At 47.0% G+C, this 21,817-nt stretch overlaps 1 protein-coding gene across 7 annotated transcripts in view; it reads left to right on the plus strand.

Moving 5' to 3' along the window:
* The window catches only part of LOC129811546 (ral GTPase-activating protein subunit alpha-2-like), a 197,779-nt gene that overhangs the window by 100,887 nt on the left and 75,075 nt on the right, over positions 1-21,817 (plus strand). For 5 of the 7 annotated variants that reach the window (XR_008752897.1, XM_055862943.1, XM_055862946.1 and 2 more), the window contains exons 17-33: positions 288-437; positions 3,227-3,349; positions 3,630-3,715; positions 3,847-3,937; positions 4,020-4,193; positions 5,140-5,298; positions 5,605-5,798; positions 7,406-7,504; positions 7,617-7,772; positions 13,247-13,375; positions 14,041-14,169; positions 14,338-14,396; positions 14,626-14,734; positions 17,883-17,993; positions 18,114-18,182; positions 18,462-18,599; positions 20,810-20,990. Coding sequence is in view for 6 of the 7 variants with exons in the window: in XM_055862943.1 (XP_055718918.1) it covers positions 288-437; positions 3,227-3,349; positions 3,630-3,715; positions 3,847-3,937; positions 4,020-4,193; positions 5,140-5,298; positions 5,605-5,798; positions 7,406-7,504; positions 7,617-7,772; positions 13,247-13,375; positions 14,041-14,169; positions 14,338-14,396; positions 14,626-14,734; positions 17,883-17,993; positions 18,114-18,182; positions 18,462-18,599; positions 20,810-20,990 (2,157 nt within the window). In the remaining variant the exon portion in view is untranslated. The remainder of the gene's footprint in view (positions 1-287; positions 438-3,226; positions 3,350-3,629; positions 3,716-3,846; positions 3,938-4,019; positions 4,194-5,139; positions 5,299-5,604; positions 5,799-7,405; positions 7,505-7,616; positions 7,773-13,246; positions 13,376-14,040; positions 14,170-14,337; positions 14,397-14,625; positions 14,735-17,882; positions 17,994-18,113; positions 18,183-18,461; positions 18,600-20,809; positions 20,991-21,817) is intronic. The other 2 variants (XM_055862945.1, XM_055862944.1) reach the window with 2 other exon arrangements.

Below are 21,817 nucleotides of genomic sequence, written 5' to 3' on the forward strand. Positions count from 1 at the left end.
GAAGTTGTGATATACACAAAAACTTTCTTGCATTTTCAAGTACATTGCATTATTGACAATTCAAGTTACCCCCACAGATCTCAAATTAGGATTCAGCCCTTAGTGGATTTTTTTCTTCTTTAGTAATATTTACCTTCACTAAGTTATTTCTTCTTTTATATGTTCTGCATTGAATGGTCTTATTGACTTCTCTCTTTTTCGTCTTCTCTCTTCTTTTCCCTCCTGCATTCTCTCTCTTTCTTTCTCTCTTTTTCTCTCTCTTTTTCTCTCTTTCTCTGTGATGGAAGCTAAGCGAAGCCAGTCTATCAGCAGTTGTGTCCACCTTTATGAAGCTTTGCCCGCTACTAAAAGCGTTCCTATGCTGCTTCACACTGTGAGCTCTTTCTTGCCTGGTCTTTCCTCCTCTTCTGGTAACTCTTGCTCTCACAGGCTTTCAGGTAAAGTGTTCTGAGAGCTGTCTGTGTGGTGTCCTCCTACCTTCACCCTGTCTGTGTGGTGTCCTCCCACCTTCACCCTGTCTGTGTGGTGTCCTCCCACCTTCACCCTGTCTGTGTGGTATCCACACCACCTTCACCCTGTCTGTGTGGTGTCCTCCCACCTTCACCCTGTCTGTGTGGTATCCTCCCACCTTCACCCTGTCTGTGTGGTATCCACACCACCTTCACCCTGTCTGTGTGGTATCCACACCACCTTCACCCTGTCTGTGTGGTATCCACACCACCTTCACCCTGTCTGTGTGGTGTCCTCCCACCTTCACCCTGTCTGTGTGGTATCCTCCCACCTTCACCCTGTCTGTGTGGTATCCACACCACCTTCACCCTGTCTGTGTGGTGTCCTCCCACCTTCACCCTGTCTGTGTGGTGTCCTCCCACCTTCAACCTGTCTGTGTGGTATCCACACCACCTTCACCCTGTCTGTGTGGTGTCCTTCCACCTTCACCCTGTCTGTGTGGTGTCCACACCACCTTCACCCTGTCTGTGTGGTGTCCTCCCACCTTCACCCTGTCTGTGTGGTGTCCTCCCACCTTCACCCTGTCTGTGTGGTGTCCTCCCACCTTCACCCTGTCTGTGTGGTGTCCTCCCACCTTCACCCTGTCTGTGTGGTGTCCTTCCACCTTCACTCTGTCTGTGTGGTGTCCTCCCACCTTCACCCTGTCTGTGTGGTGTCCTCCCACCTTCACCCTGTCTGTGTGGTGTCCTCCCACCTTCACCCTGTCTGTGTGGTGTCCTCCCACCTTCACCCTGTCTGTGTGGTGTCCTCCCACCTTCACCCTGTCTGTGTGGTGTCCTCCCACCTTCACCCTGTCTGTGTGGTGTCCTCCCACCTTCACCCTGTCTGTGTGGTGTCCTCCCACCTTCACCCTGTCTGTGTGGTGTCCTCCCACCTTCACCCTGTCTGTGTGGTGTCCTCCCACCTTCACCCTGTCTGTGTGGTGTCCTCCCACCTTCACCCTGTCTGTGTGGTGTCCTCCCACCTTCACCCTGTCTGCGTGGTGTCCACACCACCTTCACCCTGTCTGCGTGGTGTCCACACCACCTTCACCCTGTCTGTGTGGTGTCCTCCCACCTTCACCCTGTCTGTGTGGTGTCCTCCCACCTTCACCCTGTCTGTGTGGTGTCCTCCTACCTTCACCCTGTCTGTGTGGTGTCCTCCCACCTTCACCCTGTCTGTGTGGTATCCACACCACCTTCACCCTGTCTGTGTGGTATCCACACCACCTTCACCCTGTCTGTGTGGTATCCACACCACCTTCACCCTGTCTGTGTGGTGTCCACACCACCTTCACCCTGTCTGTGTGGTGTCCTCCCACCTTCACCCTGTCTGTGTGGTATCCACACCACCTTCACCCTGTCTGTGTGGTGTCCTCCCACCTTCACCCTGTCTGTGTGGTATCCACACCACCTTCACCCTGTCTGTGTGGTGTCCTCCCACCTTCACCCTGTCTGTGTGGTGTCCACACCACCTTCACCCTGTCTGTGTGGTATCCACACCACTTTCACCCTGTCTGCGTGGTGTCCTCCCACCTTCACCCTGTCTGTGTGGTGTCCTCCCACCTTCACCCTGTCTGTGTGGTGTCCTCCCACCTTCACCCTGTCTGTGTGGTGTCCTCCCACCTTCACCCTGTCTGTGTGGTGTCCTCCCACCTTCACCCTGTCTGTGTGGTGTCCACACCACCTTCACCCTGTCTGTGTGGTGTCCTCCCACCTTCACCCTGTCTGTGTGGTGTCCACACCACCTTCACCCTGTCTGTGTGGTGTCCACACCACCTTCACCCTGTCTGTGTGGTGTCCACACCACCTTCACCCTGTCTGTGTGGTGTCCTCCCACCTTCACCCTGTCTGTGTGGTGTCCACACCACCTTCACCCTGTCTGTGTGGTATCCACACCACCTTCACCCTGTCTGTGTGGTGTCCTCCCACCTTCACCCTGTCTGTGTGGTGTCCACACCACCGTCACCCTGTCTGTGTGGTATCCACACCACCTTCACCCTGTCTGCGTGGTGTCCTCCCACCTTCACCCTGTCTGCGTGGTGTCCTCCCACCTTCACCCTGTCTGTGTGGTGTCCTCCCACCTTCACCCTGTCTGTGTGGTGTCCTCCCACCTTCACCCTGTCTGTGTGGTGTCCTCCCACCTTCACCCTGTCTGTGTGGTGTCCACACCACCTTCACCCTGTCTGTGTGGTGTCCACACCACCTTCACCCTGTCTGTGTGGTGTCCACACCACCTTCACCCTGTCTGTGTGGTGTCCACACCACCTTCACCCTGTCTGTGTGGTGTCCACACCACCTTCACCCTGTCTGTGTGGTGTCCACACCACCTTCACCCTGTCTGTGTGGTGTCCACACCACCTTCACCCTGTCTGTCTTTCACTATTTATATGCTGTCTCCAATAGCCCTGTCAGTGGAGTAGAAACCCTCATTGTTTTTCACAGCTACTTACTAACATTTGGTTGGAAGTGGATAGAAAGTTAAAAGGATGACTGTCTAAAGAAGATTCTATACTAGTCTGTTCTAATGTATGTTTTAATGTTTACAACTGTATGTTCCTTTCCCATCTCACTATGTGGCTAAAGCAATGTAATAATTTTAAGTTGCCAGAATGCTGTGTGGTAGTAAATGATCAGGTGTAGTGTGTATGAGATGAGTCTTGCCTGATGCATTGCTCTAACGCTCTGTAACCCCCCCCACCCACCCACCCCCGCCGCCCCCTGGTCGTGGTGCTCAGACGTGGAGGAGGGCCAGCTGTCCGAGTGTGGGGGAGACGGAGACCTGGAGGCTGGTGACAGCCCTCTACCACGCAGCAGCAGCACCTCCGACATCACACAGCAACTGTCTGACACCTTCCCAGGTAGGGATACAACAATGGGTGGCAAACACACACAGCGTGAGGGCTTGTTCTAACATAGGGCCTTTTAGCTGCCCTAGAGGAGCTATTTAGACTCATGCCAACGATGTATCCATCCACACAGTGATTTATGTGCGTTGAAGCCTACAGGCTATAACTCATATTTCTGATCCTGCATCTAGAGATGTAGGGATGAGACTAGAACAATATTTATGACCAGAGTAGACTGGCTATCTGCTATGTGTGTTTGTCTAGTATGATTAACAGACACTGTGACTTCCAGGCCATAAGAGAGCGTACTCCCCCAACAACTCCTGTGGCTCCGATGGCAGGACGTCAGAAGGAAGGAGAGACGGCGACCCACCCTTGGTGAGTCACACACCTGATGCAAAATCAATGACCCTCTCGCTTTGAATTAGTATTTCTGCAGGGCATCTGTTGCAGTCTGATAGAGGCATTTCTGAAACACCCACTGATGACTTCTCCCTCTGTGCTCCCAGATTTTGATCCGGCGGAGCAGCAGTCCAGCTGAGCTGGACTACCCTGTAGAGGGACACAACACATACACAAGGCTCCAGCTCCGGGAGAAAAGTGAGAATTTACAGCTGTCTTTCACCCGTCTCACACTTTGTCTCAAAGTATAACATTGACCTCTCTCTCCTTCGCTCGTCAGGTGAGAGTGTGAGCAGCGAGACGTCCAACGGCTACCTGAACGACGCTGACAGCAGCCTGCTGGCTTGGCAGGCCTTTGAGGAGGAGGCAGACTTCCATTCAGCCCAGATAGGGGTCAAAGCAGACACAGAGAGCCAGAGGAACCTGCTGCTCAGCCACAATGAGGCCCTTGCAGGTACTGGATTGGACTGGACAGGGGGGTGCAGGGGTGGCTTCAGGTCTGGGTAAGGTTTCTGGGGGGATTGATGGAGGTTAATGAGGCTTGGAGGGGATTGGTTTATATTGAATGAACACTGTAAACTCAGGTCCAGTAGATTGGTATTCTGTGAGGTTGTATAAGTTGTCACGTTCACCTGAGGTGTGTGTCTGCCTGTGGGTGGTGATGGGATTTATCTCAGAGCAGCCTGACCTTTCAGTGGATTAGAATAGTCTTCATAGCCAGCCTCTGTCTGGGGGAAGGTGATCTGCTCTACAGTACTGTATCTTCTTCCTTCCTTCCTTTCTTCCTTCCCGTCCTCCCTCACCCTGGCCTCTGAAGCTCTCTACCACCCCGAAGAAAGAGAAAACGCTCACTTTCTATGCAGCTCTATCTAGCCTTGGACGTGTTCCAGTTTTACCACCTGCTCAGGGGTCTTTATTCAGCAGGCAGCTGGCAGCTTTGTTTTTTAGCTGTGTTAGGTATTAGGACGACGGCTCATGAGTACATAAAGATGGAATGGTTACCACTGTTACATATTCATTGGGCAAAGCTAGGTGATAGTCTCATTGCTATTAAATCTTAGGTAAGTATCTCAAAATGTTGTGGTTCCTTGGGTGAATGCTCCCTTGCAGTACATTTTAGTATTTGGAGAACACTGCTATGGCAATTCTTGTCCAATGAAAGGAATGTAAGAATACCTCAGCTGTAACCCCTGACCCTTAGTGTAACCCCTGTCCCTTTGTGTAACCTCTGACCCCACTCCATCCCCACCCCAGATCGATAGGGTCAGGACCCCACCCCACCTTGTCTGTGTTGTCTGTACTCCTAAATTGATTCAATGTAAATTCACAGCCTCTGTCCTCCTGTCCCTGTGCTCCCTCAAGCTCCGCTGTCTCCTCGTTGTCCCCTTGTCTTGTTTTAGGTCCCGAGTGTGCCCTCTCTCCCCACTCCGCACCACTGTCTCAGCACCAGCACCCCCCCGCCTCGCCAGCTTTGCTCGTGCACCCTGAGTGCCGGGACTGCCCCCAGCTCCTGGAGGACACCATGCATCAGTCTATGTTACACATGCCTCAGGACCTGGGTACTGCTACTGTCCCTACAATCTCCCCTACACACCCTCTTAGCCTGCCCTGCCCATCACCCTCTGTGTTGCACTGTTTATCCTATACCCAACCCACACACCCCCATTCCACCCATCATCTGTTCAGCTGTTTGTGACTGGTAACTGGGCAAAATCGATCTCTGTGTTGAATCACCTCATTGTCCGGGTGTGGACAGGCCTAGAGTTGTGTTTTACAATCTAGTTTATACAGTAGTAAATCAGAGTTTTCTCACTCTGTCTTTCTCTCTCGCTCCTATCTTTCTCTCGCCCTCTCTGGCCTTGTAGACAGCAGTGAGTGTCTGACTGATGATGTCAGCATCATTGCAGGCGGGAGCCTGACAGGCTGGCACGCTGACTCAGCCTTTGTGCTCTGGAGGAGGATTCTGGGTATCCTGGGGGATGTCAACAGCATCCGCTGCCCCAGGATCCACGCCAAGGTGTTCAGTTACCTCTACGACCTGTGGCACAAATTGGCTAAGGTAAGCCCAGCCTCCAAACACTCTCATCGGCCCAGATGACATGTCATCTATTCAGTCATCTACAGTGGCTTGCGAAAGTATTCACCCCCTTGGCATTTTTCCTATTTTGTTGCCTTACAACCTGGAATTAAAATGGATTTTGGGGGGGTTGTATTATTTGATTTACACAACATGCCTACCACTTTGAAGATGCAAAATATTTTTGGGGAAAAAAACAAGAAATAAGACAAAAAAACGGAAAACTTGAGCGCGTAACTACTCACCCCCCCAAAGTCAATACTTTGTAGAGCCACCTTTTGCAGCAGCAGCAGCTACAGCTGCAAGTCTCTTGGGTATGTCTCCATAAGCTTGGCACATCTAGTCACTGGGATTTTTGCCCATTCTTCAAGGCAAAACTGCTCCAGCTCCTTCAAGTTGGATGGGTTCCGCTGGTATACAGCGATCTTTAAGTCATACCACTGATTCTCAATTGGATTGAGGTCTGGGCTTTGACTAGGCCATTCCAAGACATTTAAATGTTTCCCCTTAAACCACTCAAGTGTTGCTTTAGCAGTATGCTTAGGGTAATTGTCTTGTTGGAAGGTGAACTTCTGTCCCATGCTTCACTGTGGGGATGATGTTCTCGGGGTGATGAGAGGTGTTTGGTTTGCGCCAGACATAACGTTTTCCTTGATGGTCAAAGATATCAATTTTAGTCTCATCTGACCAGAGTATCTTCTTCCATATGTTTGGGGAGTCTCCCACATGCCTTATGGCGAACACCAAATGTGTTTGCTTATTTTTTTCTTTAAGCGATGGCTTTTTTCCACTCTTTCATAAAGCCCAGCTCTGTGAAGTGCACGGCTTAAAGTGGTTCTATGGACAGATACTCCAATCTCCGCTGTGGAGCTTTGCAGCTCCTTCAGGGTTATCTTTGGTCTCTTTGTTACCTGTCTGATTAATGCCCTCCTTGCCTGGTCTGTGAGTTTTGGTGGGCGGCCCTCTCTTGGCAGGTTTGTTGTGGTGCCATTTTCTTTCCATTTTTTAATAATCGATGAATGGTGCTCCGTGGGATGTTCAAAGTTTCTGACATTTTTTTATAACACAACCCTGATCTGTACTTCTCCACAACATTGTCCCTGACCTGTTTGGAGAGCGCCTTGGTCTTCATAGTGCCGCTTGCTTGGTGGTGTTTCAGACTCTGAGGCCTTTCAGAACTGTTGAATATATATATATATATATACTGAGATCATGTGACAGATCATGTGACACTTAGATTGCACACAGGTGAACATTATTTAACTAATTATGTGAATTCTGAAGGTAATTGGTTGCACCAGATCTTATTTAGGGGCTTCATAGCAAAGGGGGTGAATACATATGCACGCACCACTTTTCCGTTTTGATTTTTTTTTTAATTCTTTGAAACAAGTTATTTTTTTAATTTCACTTCACCAATTTGGACTATTTTGTGTATGTCCATTCCATGAAATCCAAATCCAAACCCATTTAAATGTCAGATTGTAACGCAACAAAATAGGAAAAACACCAAGGGGGTGAATACTTTCGCAAGGCAATGTATTCTGTAGATTTTAAATCGGGCTAATGCAGTAATGCACTAATTGCAGATCCGGGACAACCTGGGCATCAGTGTGGATAACCAGTCATCTCCTCCCCGCCCTGTCTTCATCCCTCCTCTCAGAATGCTGGCCTCCTGGCTCTTCAAGGTGAGTCAGCTGCTCAGAAGTCCACTCCATCTACACACATCACCTAACTATCAAAGACATGCATGTGGCTATCCCTCTCTCCTCCTTTCACCCTCCCCCCTCTCCCCCACAGGCCACCATGCTGCCAGCAGAGTTCAAGACGGGGAAGCTGCAGGCCTATAAACTCATCTGTGAGATGATGACTAAGAACCAGGACGTGCTGCCCAACAGTGACTTCCTGGTCCATCTCTACCAAGTCATGCACAAGGGCTTCACCAGCGAGGACCAGGTAACACATGGACATTTTTGCCAGACACTGTTAGTTTTAATAATACATCTATTCAGTATGAGGAGTCCATGTGAGACAGGTATGGCCAAGAGGAAGCCTGACGAAGATCCACAGGGGTCGAAACATTGCCTCTCCTGTTTTCATGTGCTATTCTATGTTCCCTGTACTGCATATGTGGAAACAACTTGATGTAGATTCTTGTAACTAAGGCCAGAAGAGGGAGCCATTATCAAACACAAGAGAATGGGACCGCTCTGGGAGACAGCTTGGGTCTCTTGCATTCTGTGGCTGTAGTTTCACTCATAAAAAGTAAAAAAGGTTTGATTGCAAAAAAAGTAGCGAGGTCTCAAGTTTTTACTGATAAGTGGGACCAAATAACACGTCAAGAGGGATGGTCCTGATTTCATATACAAAGGAAAGGCGCTCCTGATCGCCAGTCATATGAATATTTTTTTTCTTCATGTAAACTTTATATAACTAGGCAAGTCAGTTAAGATCAAATACTTGTTTACAATGACGGCCTACCGGGGAACAGTAGGTTGGGCAGAATGACAGATTTTCACCTTGTCAGCTCGGGGATTTAGAAATGTCCTTGTTTTTGAAAGAATAGCAAATTTTGGGTCGATTTAAAATAACATCAAATTGATCAGAATTACAGTGTACCTTTTGGTTACTGGCCCAACGCTCTAACCACTAGGCTACCTGCTGCACCGTTCAAAAGTTTGGAGTCACTTAGAAATGTCCTTGTTTTTGAAAGAATATCAAATTTTGGGTCGATTTAAAATAACATCAAATTGATCAGAATTACAGTGTACCGGTAGACATTGTTAATGTTATAAATGACTATTGTAGCTGGAAGCGGCTGATTTTTTTTTAATTTTTTTTATGGAATATCTACATAGGCGTACAGAGGCCCATTATCAGCAACCATCACTCCTGTGTTCCAATGGCACGTTGTGTTAGCTAACCCAAGTTTATCATTTTAAGACTAATTGATCATTAGAAAACCCTTTTGCAATTATGTTAGCACAGCTGCAAATGTTTGTTCTGATTAAAGAAGCAATAAAACTGGCCTTTAGACTAGTTGAGTATCTGGACCATCAGCATTTGTGGGTTCAATTACAGGCTCAAATTGGCCAGAAACAAATAACTTTCTTCTGAAACTCGTCAGTCTATTCTTGTTCTGAGAAATGAAGGCTATACCATGCGAGAAAATGGCAAGAAACGGAATATCTCATACAATGCTGTGTACTACTCCCTTCACAATACAGTGCAGACTGTCTCTAACCAGGATAGAAAGAGGAGTGGGAGGCCCCAGTGCACAACTAATCAAGAGGACAAGTACATTAGAGTGTCTAGTTTGAGAAACAGACGCCTCACAAGTACTCAACTGGCAGCTTCATTGAATAGTACCCGCCAAACACCAGTCTCAACGTCAACAGAGGCGACTCCGGGATGCTGGCCTTCTAGGCAGAGTTCCTCTGTCCAGTGTCTGTGTTCTTTTGCCCATATTAATCTTTTCTTTTTATTGGCCAGTCTGAGATATGGCTTTTTCTTTGCAACTCTGCCTTAGAAGGCCAGCATCCCGGAGTCGCCTCTTCACTGTTGACGTTGAGACTGGCGTTTTGCAGGTACTATTTAATGAAGCTGAAGGGCAGGTTTAAGCTACAGACAACGAACACAATTGCGTTCTATGGCAATTTGAATGCATAGAGATACCGTGACGAGACCCTGAGGCCCATTGTCGTGCCATTCATCCGCCGCCATTACCTCATATTTTAGCAAGATAATGTACGGCCCCATGTCGCAAGGATCTGTACACAATTCCTGGAAGCTGAAAATATTTCCCAGTTCTTCCATGGCCTGCAATGTCACCCATTGAGCATGTTTGAGATGCTCTGGATCGACGTGTACAACAACGTGTTCCAGTTCCTGCCAATATCCAGCACCTTCGCACAGCCATTGAAGAGGAGTGAGACAACATTCCACAGGCCACAATCAACATCCTGATGAACTCTATGCGAAGGAGATGTATCGCGCTGCATGAGGCAAATGTTGGTCACACCAGATACTGACTTTTTTTTATCCAAGCCCCTACCTTTTTTTAAGGCATCTGTATCCAACAGATGCACATCTGTATTCCCAGTCATGTTAAATCCATAGATTAGGGCCTAATGAATTTATTTAATGTGACTGATTTCATTAAATTAACTGTAACTCAGTAAAATCTTAGAAATTGTTGCATGTTGCGTTTGTACTTTTGTTCATTATAAAACATTTGAATAATAAATAAACATTTGAATATAAACAAAATATATCAGTTAGTCCCCAAAATGTGGGGGAGTGTAGGTGGGTTAAAAAACACTAGATGGGGCTATAGCCAAAGGCATCTTAGCTTTGTTGCATTGTCATTTCGATACAAGAGCAGCAAGATGCAATGCACTGTCGCAGGTACATAGCACATGCTTATTGTCATGTAATTGTCATGTGTTGACATAGGTCCTGCTGATGATGACGTTGCTTATGCATTACCTTTACCCCTTTTACTTGTTCTGGACTAGCTAAGGTAAATGTGAGGAATGTTGGTGAAGCTGGTGATGTAATATTTTGTGCGTAGGTAAGAGTCATCTGGGTTCACGCCAGTGTAGTCTTGCGTTTTCTAGGCCTCTGCTCAGCTGTCAACTGGATCTCTCCAGACGTCTCGTTCTGTCGCCTCCTGGCAGCCGGTGGTGATGAGGGCACACTGTTTTAGCATGTTGTCTCCACTCACTCCAGCATGGTCCTACTCTATCTAACCACACCCTGCCCGCCTGCCTGGTTAGCCTGCTGGCTGCTCTAACAACAGGAGAGGGAGTGAGTTGGAAAGAGATTGAAGGGGGAAAAACTGTAAATCAATGATTTTGTTTTTTTCCCTCTGCCCACGGGTTTATATTGCGCCTTGGCAGCACGACAAGGTTATTAGAATGTTTTCCATGTCGTTAAGTAATGTTTGAGCTCCTGCCGTGTATTTGTGATTAATTATGGACTGACGTCTGTCGTGCTCCATTAGTGACACGTTGACCGGAGCTGGAGATAACCGGAAGGGGAGCTCCCGGGGAATGCGTTGTAGAGAAATGAGGGGGCCGGCCAAGAGGGACAGGGTGGCATTCTCCAGCTTTTGTCGTGCCTAAATATATTATGGGGCCTGGGCTGCCAGTGCTGAGCTGGCTGGGCGCTGGAGCGTGTTCAAATTGGCCGGAGAAAGAGTCCTCACGCCACACAATGGAGGGACAACCCAGCCGCACGCCTGCTTTACATAACAATGTGCCTCTTACTCCATCCCCCTCCCCTCCTCCTTCCTCTATCCACCATCCCCTGCAGGAGCCCTCTCAAATCTACTGTTCTTCTCTCTTTAGTCTATTCTGTCCCACTCAAATTCTCCCTATACATTTTCCCCATTTCTTTGTATTTTAATGGACTGTCTAGTCTTGAAATGTTCAACAGCAAAAAAATACTCTGATTATACAATATTTAAGCACTGCACATGTTTGCAAATATAACATGACAGGGTTTTTTCACTGAAAAAGGAGGGGCTATGAAGGAGGGTACATCCTCTCCTCCTGGCTGCCAATGTCCCTGGTATTGTCCAGTATGTCTCTCTCTCTCTCTCTCTCTCGGTCTCTCTCTCTTGCGAGCAGTCTACCGAGTCTGCAGTAGCATTACCTTGACCTTTGCACAATGGCAGTAATCTATTTAATATAAGTGCTGTTCAGCCTACTGAAAAGTTGTTGCTTGTGCATTAAATGTGCCTTCTAGGGTTGTGTGAGCCAGCCATTAAACATCTCTCTAACACCTGCTCTCCCTGTGCAAAGCCATCGGTTTCTTTTTTCCCCTCAATTTATCAGAGAAACAGGGATTGTTTCATCTGTAACAGCTGCCTGTGGAGAGAGAGGGAAATGTGACAGTTGAGTTGTGCTGCGGTTAAAAACCCAGCGGTTTAGTTGATGATTAAACCCTCCAAAAGCACCTCTACACCTTGACATAGCCATACAGATGGGCACTACCTATTAACATGCCTGGACTGGGAAAACCCCATTTTACAAACTCCTTCTGTGATAAGAACTGATAGTAGTGTCATGATGTCACTAATGACCAGTAAATGGGGACATATTTCATTCCATGTAGGAAATGTGGGTTGTGTGCCTACCAAACACGGCAGAATGAAAGGGTTAAGAAGCCTCCTGTCAGGCTTGTATTAATGCACCTTTTGTTGAACAGAGCAGAGCAGGCCAATCCTACTACCAACCCTCAGCCCCACCGCACGCAGCAGTGCTCAAATCTCTACTACCACACACTCCTTTCACATCCAGCTCCCTCTACTTTCAGGGAGAATGGAAATGCTTTGTAGGTTTTTCGCTTCCCCTAAAATGCTAACTTCAGGCGATCAGCCGACATTACGCCTCTCAGAGGTCAATTACGGCAGAAATTAGGGTAAAAAGCGCCTCCAAACCCAACACTGCCGCCGCGCTATGTTTTGACTGGTTCCTTATTGCCTGTGTTTTTATATTCCTCTTTTGTTTCTCCACTCTGTGTCTACAAAGGCTTCATTTGAGGGGATTAATGTAGTGGGTGGGTTGGGAGGGGTTGGGGAGGAGTGTGTCGGGTGTTTGCTGAGGTGTACTGGGGTTTAGGACTCAGGGAGACACAAGGCCGCTGTTTGAACCACCTGATTTACACACATTTACAGCTATCCAAAAGGCAGGTGTTCCTGGCCTGGACCTTGGCTGTGTACACACACACACACACAGTTAAGCAAACAACCCCCCCCCCCCCCCCTTATGTAGTTCTATTACATTCTTATCTCAAGAATTTCAGTTCACTCCTGACATTTAAGGCAATGTGAGGTCATCCACTGCAACCTATTTCAGTTCTTTATTAGACACAGTACTTTATTTATATACCCAACCCAATGCATGTTTTCAGTGTACTGTACTTTACTAGCCATCAGAGTAATGAGATGAGTTCGACCATTGTTACTGTGGAGCGGTACGTTCTGCCCACGTATACTTAAATTCCTCTTCAATACTTTTTTTAATACTGTGTGTGTGTGTGTGTGTGGTACTTTTGTTCCACAATTCCCCTTCCCTTGTGCTGTGTGATCAACCCATCTGCTGCCTCTTTCTTCCCCTCCCTTTTTCTCCATCCCTCATTCACACTCTCACTTTCTTTTTGTAAGATATGGACTGTGAAATACTGTGCTCTCCTGAGTGCACTGTTGTCATATATGTAGCAATTTGTGATGCACTACTATGCTATCATTCCTTTCCAGAGCTCAGTGTCTGTCCATTCCCCAAAATACAGCCATCCCAATATCAGAAATACATGCCACCTGCTTACAAAATATATGGCTCTATGTTTATTTTAATGCTCATTCAATCCATCCATTGACCTAACTACCATGACCATCTTTGTGGTGTGTTTGTGTTCCCTCTCAGGACGTTCTAAACACAGTGATCCGTTCCTGTTCCCCACGCTTCTTCTACCTGGGCCTGCCTGGCTTCACTATGCTGCTGGGAGACTTCATCACCGCTGCAGCACGCATCCTCAGCCACGACACCGCCGAGGTACACAGACACGCACACAGACACGCACACAGACACGCACACAGACACGCACACAGACACGCAGGCAGGCTTACATCAAATGTGGTGCAATATGTATTTAGGATCGTTAAACATATTCTGCTATACTTCATTTAGAAGTTCAGATTAGTGTGTTGAATGTACTACACACAGTATTCAACTCCATAGAAACAACATATTCAGTGAGTTAAAGGACATAATGCTGCCGCTCCTGGAGCCTTTTCTCCTGGAGCCTTTTCTCCTGGAGCCTTTTCTCCTGGTCCTGGAGCCTTTTCTCCTGGAGCCTTTTCTCCTGGTCCTGGAGCCTTTTCTCCTGGAGCCTTTTCTCCTGGAGCCTTTTCTCCTGGAGCCTTTTCTCCTGGAGCCTTTTCTCCTGGAGCCTTTTCTCCTGGTCCTGGAGCCTTTTCTCCTGGAGCCTTTTCTCCTGGTCCTGGAGCCTTTTCTCCTGAAGCCTTTTCTCCTGGAGCCTTTTCTCCTGGTCCTGGAGCCTTTTCTCCTGGAGCATTTTCTCCTGGTCCTGGAGCCTTTTCTCCTGGAGCCTTTTCTCCTGGTCCTGGAGCCTTTTCCTTCAAGAGAAATGTTTCATGCAACATAATCAGAGTTCTGTAGTGATGAGACAATGAATGTGTGTTATTTTCATCTGAAAGGCTCCGAGGATTGACGCACAGACCGTCCTTGGGTCGCTGGTCTGTTTTCCCAACCTCTACCTGCAGATTCCTCTACTGCAGACTGTTCCTGGAACTGATGACATCGTCGTTGGGAACGAGGACATTAAGGTATTCAGAGTTCTTACATTTACTTTGTCCTTTCAGTAAATACTCAGACAGCAAACTAATAAATACATTGCGTTAGAGTTCAAGTATCCTGATGAATAAAATTGACATTTTAGATGGTATATGAAGTGGATTGTTCATCATCATGTCTTCTCTGCCCTCTCCTTTCAGGACTATCTGGTCAACATCTTACTGAAGACAGCACGGAATGAACCCTGTGAGGCAGCCAGGTATGAAAGGGATGGGGGTACAGAAGAAAGGTACGGTTTTGTGGAGGGAATGGGACTGATTGGATTCAAATGTTCAAATTTCTAAGAAATAGTATAATGAAATAAAATATTTGTGTAATGTAAGAAGAAAATGGAAAGGGGGCAACTTCAGAGATACAACATGAGTAAGAATGTAATTGGTCCCATAGCGTGCATCAGTATTCTCTCACTGGTCTTCTGTGTGTTCTAGGTGTATAGCTGTGTGTAGTCTGGGCCTGTGGGTATGTGAGGAACTGATGCAGAATAATATTCACCACCAGGTCAAGGATGCCATCAATGTACTGGGCGTAACACTAAAGGTGAGTGTGTTTATGCATCAGCGTCTATGTGAGTGACAACGTGCTCAGTGGCGTGACTCCTGTACAGTATGTATTTGAAGACCTCTGCTCCCCTGTCTATCAGTGGATAGATGCAGAGAGAACCAGTGTTTCCTGAGGGTTTTTGGGAAAAGAGCATGTGGTGTAATTTCCAGACCACTCGCTCTCAGTGGATGCAGGCCAATTTAAGCATTTAAGTTTCTTGCTAGTGCAATACCCCTCTAATGGAGCAGTATTCACTGCCCTGCCCAACCTGACACACACATCCGGCTGGTCCAAAATAAAGGGGATGAGTGGGTGAACGGAGGAAGGGGTGCTTTTCTGAAAGCAGGTGCTGAACTCTCTGGATCTGTCTTTGTGTTGGGCCATTTTTGCAATCCTGCATTGTCTTCTCTTGTTACATGACAATAGGCATTCCGCTAGAAAACAGGGGACATTCTATTTCTGTGCCTTGAATTCCAGATCCCCTTTTTTAACAACACAAATGGGTCTGCCAATCGGTCCATAAACTTTAGTTTGAAAGAAAGTTCTTTGCAGAACCAAGACATTTTCATACCTTTTTCTGTTATGCCAGAGGTCCCCATAATAGTTTAATACAATTACTCATCCTACTACGTTGTTGACTTCCCAGAACACCTTGAACCCTGATCTCTCGTTTACTGTTCTCTCTCTCGCGCTCTCAATTCAATTCAATTCAAGGAGCTTCATTGGCATGGGAAACATGAACTCAGCAAAAAAAGAAACGTCCCTTTTTCAGGACCCTGTCTTTCAAAGATAATTCCTAAAAATCCAAATAACTTCACAGATCTTCATTGTAAAGGGTTTAAACAGTGTTTTCCCATGCTTGTTCAATGAACCATAAACAATTAATGAACATGCACCTGTGGAATGGTCGTTAAGACACTAACAGCTTACAGACGGTAGGCAATTAAGGTCCCAGTTATGAAAACTTAGGACACTAAAGAGGTATTTCTCCTCACTGAAAAACACCAAAAGAAAGATGCCCAGGGTCCCTGCTCATCTGTGTGAATGTGCCTTAGGCATGTTGCAAGGAGGCATGAAGACTGCAGATGTGGCCAGGCAATAAATTGCAATGTCCGTACTGTGAGACGGCTAAGACGGCGCTACAGGGAGACAGGACGGACAGTTGATCGTCCTCGCAGTGGCAGACCACGTGTAACAACACCTGCACAGGATTGGTACATCCGAACATCACACCTGCGGGACAGGTACAGGACGGCAACAACAACTGCCTGGATTACACCAGGAACGCACAATTCCTCCATCAGTGCTCAGACTGTCCGCAATAGGCTGAGAGAGGCTGGACTGAGGGCTTGTAGGCCTGTTGTCTGGTGAGGACCTGCCTTACATCACCGGCAACAACGTCGCCTATGGGCACAAACCCACCGTCGCTGGACCAGACAGGACTGGCAAAAAGTGCTCTTCACTGATGAGTTGTGGTTTTGTCTCACCAGGGGTGATGGTCAGATTCATGTTTATCGTCGAAGGAATGAGCGTTACACCGAGGCCTGTACTTTGGAGTGGGATCAATTTGGAGGTGGAGGGTCCGTCATGGTCTGGGGCGGTGTGTCACAGCATCATCGGACTGAGCTTGTTGGCATTGCAGGCAATCTCAACGCTGTGTGTTACAGGGAAGACATCCTCCTCCCTCATGTGGTACCCTTCCTGCAGGCTCATCCTGACATGACCCTCTAGCATGACAATGCCACCAGCCATACTGCTCGTTCTGTGCATTGATTTCTGGCAAGACAGGAATGTTAGTGTTCTGCCATGGCCAGCGAAGAGCCCGGATCTCGATCCCATTGAGCACGTCTGGGACCTGTTGGATCGGAGGGTGAGGGCTAGGGCCATTCCCCCCAGAAATGTCTGGGAACTTGCAGGTGCCTTGGTGGAAGAGTGGGGTAACATCTCACAGCAAGAACTGGCAAGTCTGGTGCAGTCCATGAGGAGGAGATGCACTGCAGTACTTAATTCAGCTGGTGGCCAAACCAGATACTGACTGCTGCTTTTGATTTTGACCCCCCTCCCTTTGTTCAGGGACACATTTTTACATTTCTGTTAGTCACATGTGTGTGAACTTGTTCAGTTTATGTCTCAGTTGTTGAATCTTGTTATGTTCAAGTATTTACACATGTTAAGTTTGCTGAAAATAAACGCAGTTGACAGTGAGAGGACATTTATTTTTTTGCTGAGTTTGTTAACATTGCCAACGCAAGTGAAGTAGATAATATACAAAAGTGAAATATACAATCAAAATGAACAGTAAACATTTCACTCACAGAAGTTCCAAAAGAATAAAGACATTACAAATGTATATATACAGTAAGGTAACGATGTGCAAATGGTTAAAGTACAAAAGGGAAAATAAATAAACATAAATATTGGTTGTATTTACAATGGTGTTTGTTCTTCACTGATTGCCCTTTTCTTGTGGCAACAGGTCACAAATCTTGCTTCTGTGATGCACACTGTGGTATTTCACCCAGTAGATATGGGAGTTTATCAAAATCCGGTTTGTTTTCGAATTCTTTGTGGACCTGTGTAATCTGAGGGAAATATGTGTGTCTGATATGATTATACATTTGGCAGGAGGTTAGGAAGTGCAGCTCAGTTTCCACCTCATTTTGTGGGCAGTGTGCACATAGACCATCTTCTCTTGAGAGCCAGGTCTGCCTACCGCGGCCTTTCTCAATAGCAAGGCTATGCTCATGGAGTCTGTACATTAAAGCTTTCCTTAAGTTTGGGTCAGTCAGAGTGGTCAGGTATTCTGCCACTGTGTACTCTGGTTAGGGCTAAATAGCATTCTAGTTTGCTCTGTTTTTTGTACATTCTTTTCAATGTGTCAAGTAATTCTCTTTTTGTTTTCTCATGATTTGGTTGGGTCTAGTTGTGTTGCTGTCCTGGGGCACTGTGGGTTGCGTTTGTGAACAGAGCCCCACGACCAGCTTGCTTAGGGGACTCTTCTCCAGGTTCATCTCTCTGTATGTGATAGCTTTGTTATGGAAGGTTTGGGAATCGCTTCCTTTTAGGTGGTTGTAGAATTTAACGTCTCTTTTCTGGATTTTGATAATTAGCGGGTCTCTCTCTCGCTCTCTCTCTCGCTCGTCAGTTTGGGAACAAGGCTGTGGCTCATGTAGCCTGTGACCTGTTCCAGCTCCTCATCTCTCACTGGGAACACCTCCAGAGACTAGAGCGCTCTCTCCCAAAGAAAATCATTGAGGTAGGATGACACGGCTCCCCCCCCAGCTCACCTAACCATTTCTTTTTATCAGACATGCTATCTTCTTTTACTTGAGAAATATATAGAATCAACAAGTTCCCTTATTTTTGTCCCATGCAGATCTTTGTGGCTACTATAGCATTTCTGTTGCCGAGCGCAGAGCACTCGGCAGTGGAGGCTGACAAAAAGGTACGGGGACTTTTTTTTTCATAGATGTAGCAAGTGCATTTGCACAGGAATCTTGTTCCATCTGGGCCCTATTTTTGTCTTTCCCCTCCTGATTTCTCTCCTTTTCTCCAGCTCTCTCTCTTTTTCTCCCTCCAGCCCTCCCTCTCTGTCCCTACCTCACTCCCTCCCTCATCCCCTCCCTAGCTGTTTTATTGATTATCTTTGAGTACAGTAGGCTTCATTGTGTGTGGAGGGTGCTGGGCTAATGGAAAAGGCCTCTCCTCTCTTTGTATGACTCAGCTAATGGTGTCTCTGCTGCTGTGCCTGCTGGACTGGTGCATGGCCATGCCCCTGAATATGCTGCTGGAGCCCATCACCATGCCCGTGCTGGAGGACTCCGCATCCCACAAGGCCCCTCTGCTCGACTACATCTACAGGGTGGGTAACAGAGAGAGAATACAGTGTCAAATTACTTTGTCTTACTTCCACCACAGCCCTATTCAGATGCCCTATTCAACATTTAAAGTTTGTTCTATGCCGACTTGGAAATTCAGTTTCCAATTTTTGTTTCCATTTTCTACTGTTATGTGAGAATGCCCACCTAACCACCCCACCTGTTTGCTAATACACATGTAATACTCAAAAACATTCATTTATAACAGGTTTAGTTTTTACTCGTCTTTTTATTTTGACCGATTGGGTGTTTGAACCCTTATGTCGAGATTTAAATGCTGAGGAAGAGGCTGAGCGTCAGGCTAAATGAATGAGGTGGTATTCATTGGAGGTTTGACAGATGCGGTCAAACAAACATAAAGCTTTATATGGATGTCACCCCTGATAAGAAATGGTCAAATTATTTAGATGTTTCTTTGTCCTCGTGATAAGCCTGGAACTACAAGCCTGTCTAGATTTTAATTGAATATTTCTACAAATGAGAGAGACTGCAGCTGCTATCTAGGAATTCAATGTTATTTGTTGATCTATTGTGCACATAACAGTAAAGTTTATAAAGCTATTCAATACTCAGTCTTTTCAGCTAGGCACTAATTTACATAGCAGTAAACCTCACAAAATGAATAAAGCAATTAGTCTTGTTTATGCATACTTTATTCTGCTTCGCTTCTGGATTTGTATCAGATGTTTCCCTTAACAAATCAATGAGCAGATTAAACTTAAGTGAGCCATTCATACAATGATGAAGAAAGATGGGACATTTCTGCATCTCTGCTGAGGATTTGAACTTTTTGGTGTATTTGTGTCTAACAGCATGAGGCTTCTCTGTGTAAAAGGCATGATTGCTCTGGACCTTATTGGTTCACTGGAGCTCCACTCCGGCTCCTCCATCTGCTCTCTGCCTGCCTCAGCAGCTGCACCCTCCCCTCGCTGTGCGTACGCGTGCGTGAGTGTTTTGCTTGTGTGTATGTTTTTGTGCGACTGTGAGTGAGTGTGCATATGTGCCTCTGTGCACATCTGCACGTATCCATGTTTGTTCGGGTGTGTGTTACTTTCCTGGAACTGTTGCTATGTGAGGTGCAGCCACTTAGTTGTCAAGCAAGCCAAAGATTTTTTTTCTCCTCCACAGAGGAACCACTTTGGGGCTTTGGTGTGGCAGCTGTTTGGTTCTGGCCTTTTCACCATAAACTCTAATCCCCCCCATACCCAGAGGACTGTTAGGCATAATAATCCACATACTGTCTGCATTTCCCCACACAATACTGTTTCAGATGACAGAACCTGTGCCTCTCCTCTGAGCCTCAGCCAAGTGTGTATGTGTGTGTTGAATGGGATTAGCCATTCATTTACATGGACCAGCCTCCACAAAGGGTTTACCAAGTCCACCCACTCAGTGTAAGAGGCCCCACAGTTTGCTTTTGTCTGATATGTCAGGCGTAGCTTCCAAGCACTTCTCTGCTTACAGCACACAGGTGTGTGTGTGTGTGTGTGTGTGTGTGGTGTGTGTGTGTGGCAACATGAGCAGGGGGATAAAATTTTAATTAAATCAAACAGTAAACCTGTCCAATCAGTGTAATCAACTGACCCAGCGGGTCTTATCTAGTCCTGCCAACCCAACGGACTGATGCCGTACCATCTGTTATGCAGATCGATACACTCATCACAGGAGAAATGGATTAGTGGCAATAAAGAGCCTCTCTTCTCTTAGATGGCCGTCTCACCATGACAAACATACCGTATATTCCTCCTCCGTATGTTCCTGAACCATTCGAAGTGCAATAAGCAATGCCTCACTGATTATCTTCCGTACTTGCAACCTCTGCGTTCGAGATTACTGTATAATTGTCCTCTTACTTAGTTAGTAACTTACTTAGTTACTTCACCTGTGTTTCAGATACTGTAAGGTCAGTGTTGTTTAGCTATTCACTGGCCCCCGCTGTTGGTCAATGCCTCCACTGTCACGTGCTTTAATCTCAGGCAGACTGGGTAGTGTGTCTGTTTGAGTGTGTGATGTACCTCATTTATGAGTCCCATGTGCTCGTTGATGCTGTGCAGCCAGCCACGCGAAGGAACAGTAGCAGTGACTGTATCCAAGGTTACCACCACATGCAAGATTACCACATTACCACTGTTTTTCTCTTGTAGTTGCTTTAACCCACTAGGTGTTGACTCCTATCTTCAATCCTGTTTGGTAGGTGCTTCACTGTTGTGTCTCTGGCTCCAACCTGCACACCCAGCAGAGTCACTACCTCCTGAGCCTGTCTGACCTCTCCACTGACTACGACCCCTTCCTCATGCTGGGCCAGGTCAAGAATTCTGAGCCCCCGCCCTCACACACCGCTGCAGACTTTGGCAACCTGCTCACCGTTGCCGAGGGTAAGGAGACCTGAGACCTCACAACTGTCACTGCCCTCACCACTGTCACCAACACAGCTGGAGACAGGATGGGCAGATGACACGCCACCCATTTAGTACCTGCTGTGTAGGAGATTGTTCTAGGGCTGACAGAGAAATTAAAGGAGGGCTGTGTACGTTTGTGTGTTAGAGACGGTGTGTTTGAGCGTTAGAGACTGTGTGTTAGAGACGGTGCGTTTGTGTGTTAGAGACTGTGTGTTTGAGCGTTAGAGACTGTGTGTTTGAGGGTTAGAGACTGTGTGTTTGAGCGTTAGAGACTGTGCGTTAGAGACGGTGCGTTTGTGTGTTAGAGACGGTGCGTTTGTGCGTTAGAGACGGTGCGTTTGAGCGTTAGAGACGGTGCGTTTGTGTGTTAGAGACGGTGCGTTTGTGCGTTAGAGACTGTGTGTTAGAGCGTTAGAGACTGTGCGTTTGAGCGTTAGAGACTGTGCGTTTGAGCGTTAGAGACGGTGCGTTTGTGTGTTAGAGACGGTGCGTTTGTGTGTTAGAGACGGTGCGTTTGTGTGTTAGAGACGGTGCGTTTGTGTGTTAGAGACGGTGCGTTTGTGCGTTAGAGACTGTGTGTTAGAGACGGTGCGTTTGAGTGTTAGAGACGGTGCGTTTGTGCGTTAGAGACGGTGCGTTTGTGCGTTAGAGACTGTGTGTTAGAGACGGTGCGTTTGTGCGTTAGAGACGGTGCGTTTGTGCGTTAGAGACTGTGCGTTTGTGCGTTAGAGACGGTGCGTTTGTGCGTTAGAGACGGTGCGTTTGTGCGTTAGAGACGGTGCGTTTGTGCGTTAGAGACGGTG

This window comes from Salvelinus fontinalis, chromosome 15 (assembly GCF_029448725.1).
Source record: "Salvelinus fontinalis isolate EN_2023a chromosome 15, ASM2944872v1, whole genome shotgun sequence".
In the NCBI taxonomy this organism is placed as follows: domain Eukaryota; kingdom Metazoa; phylum Chordata; class Actinopteri; order Salmoniformes; family Salmonidae; genus Salvelinus; species Salvelinus fontinalis.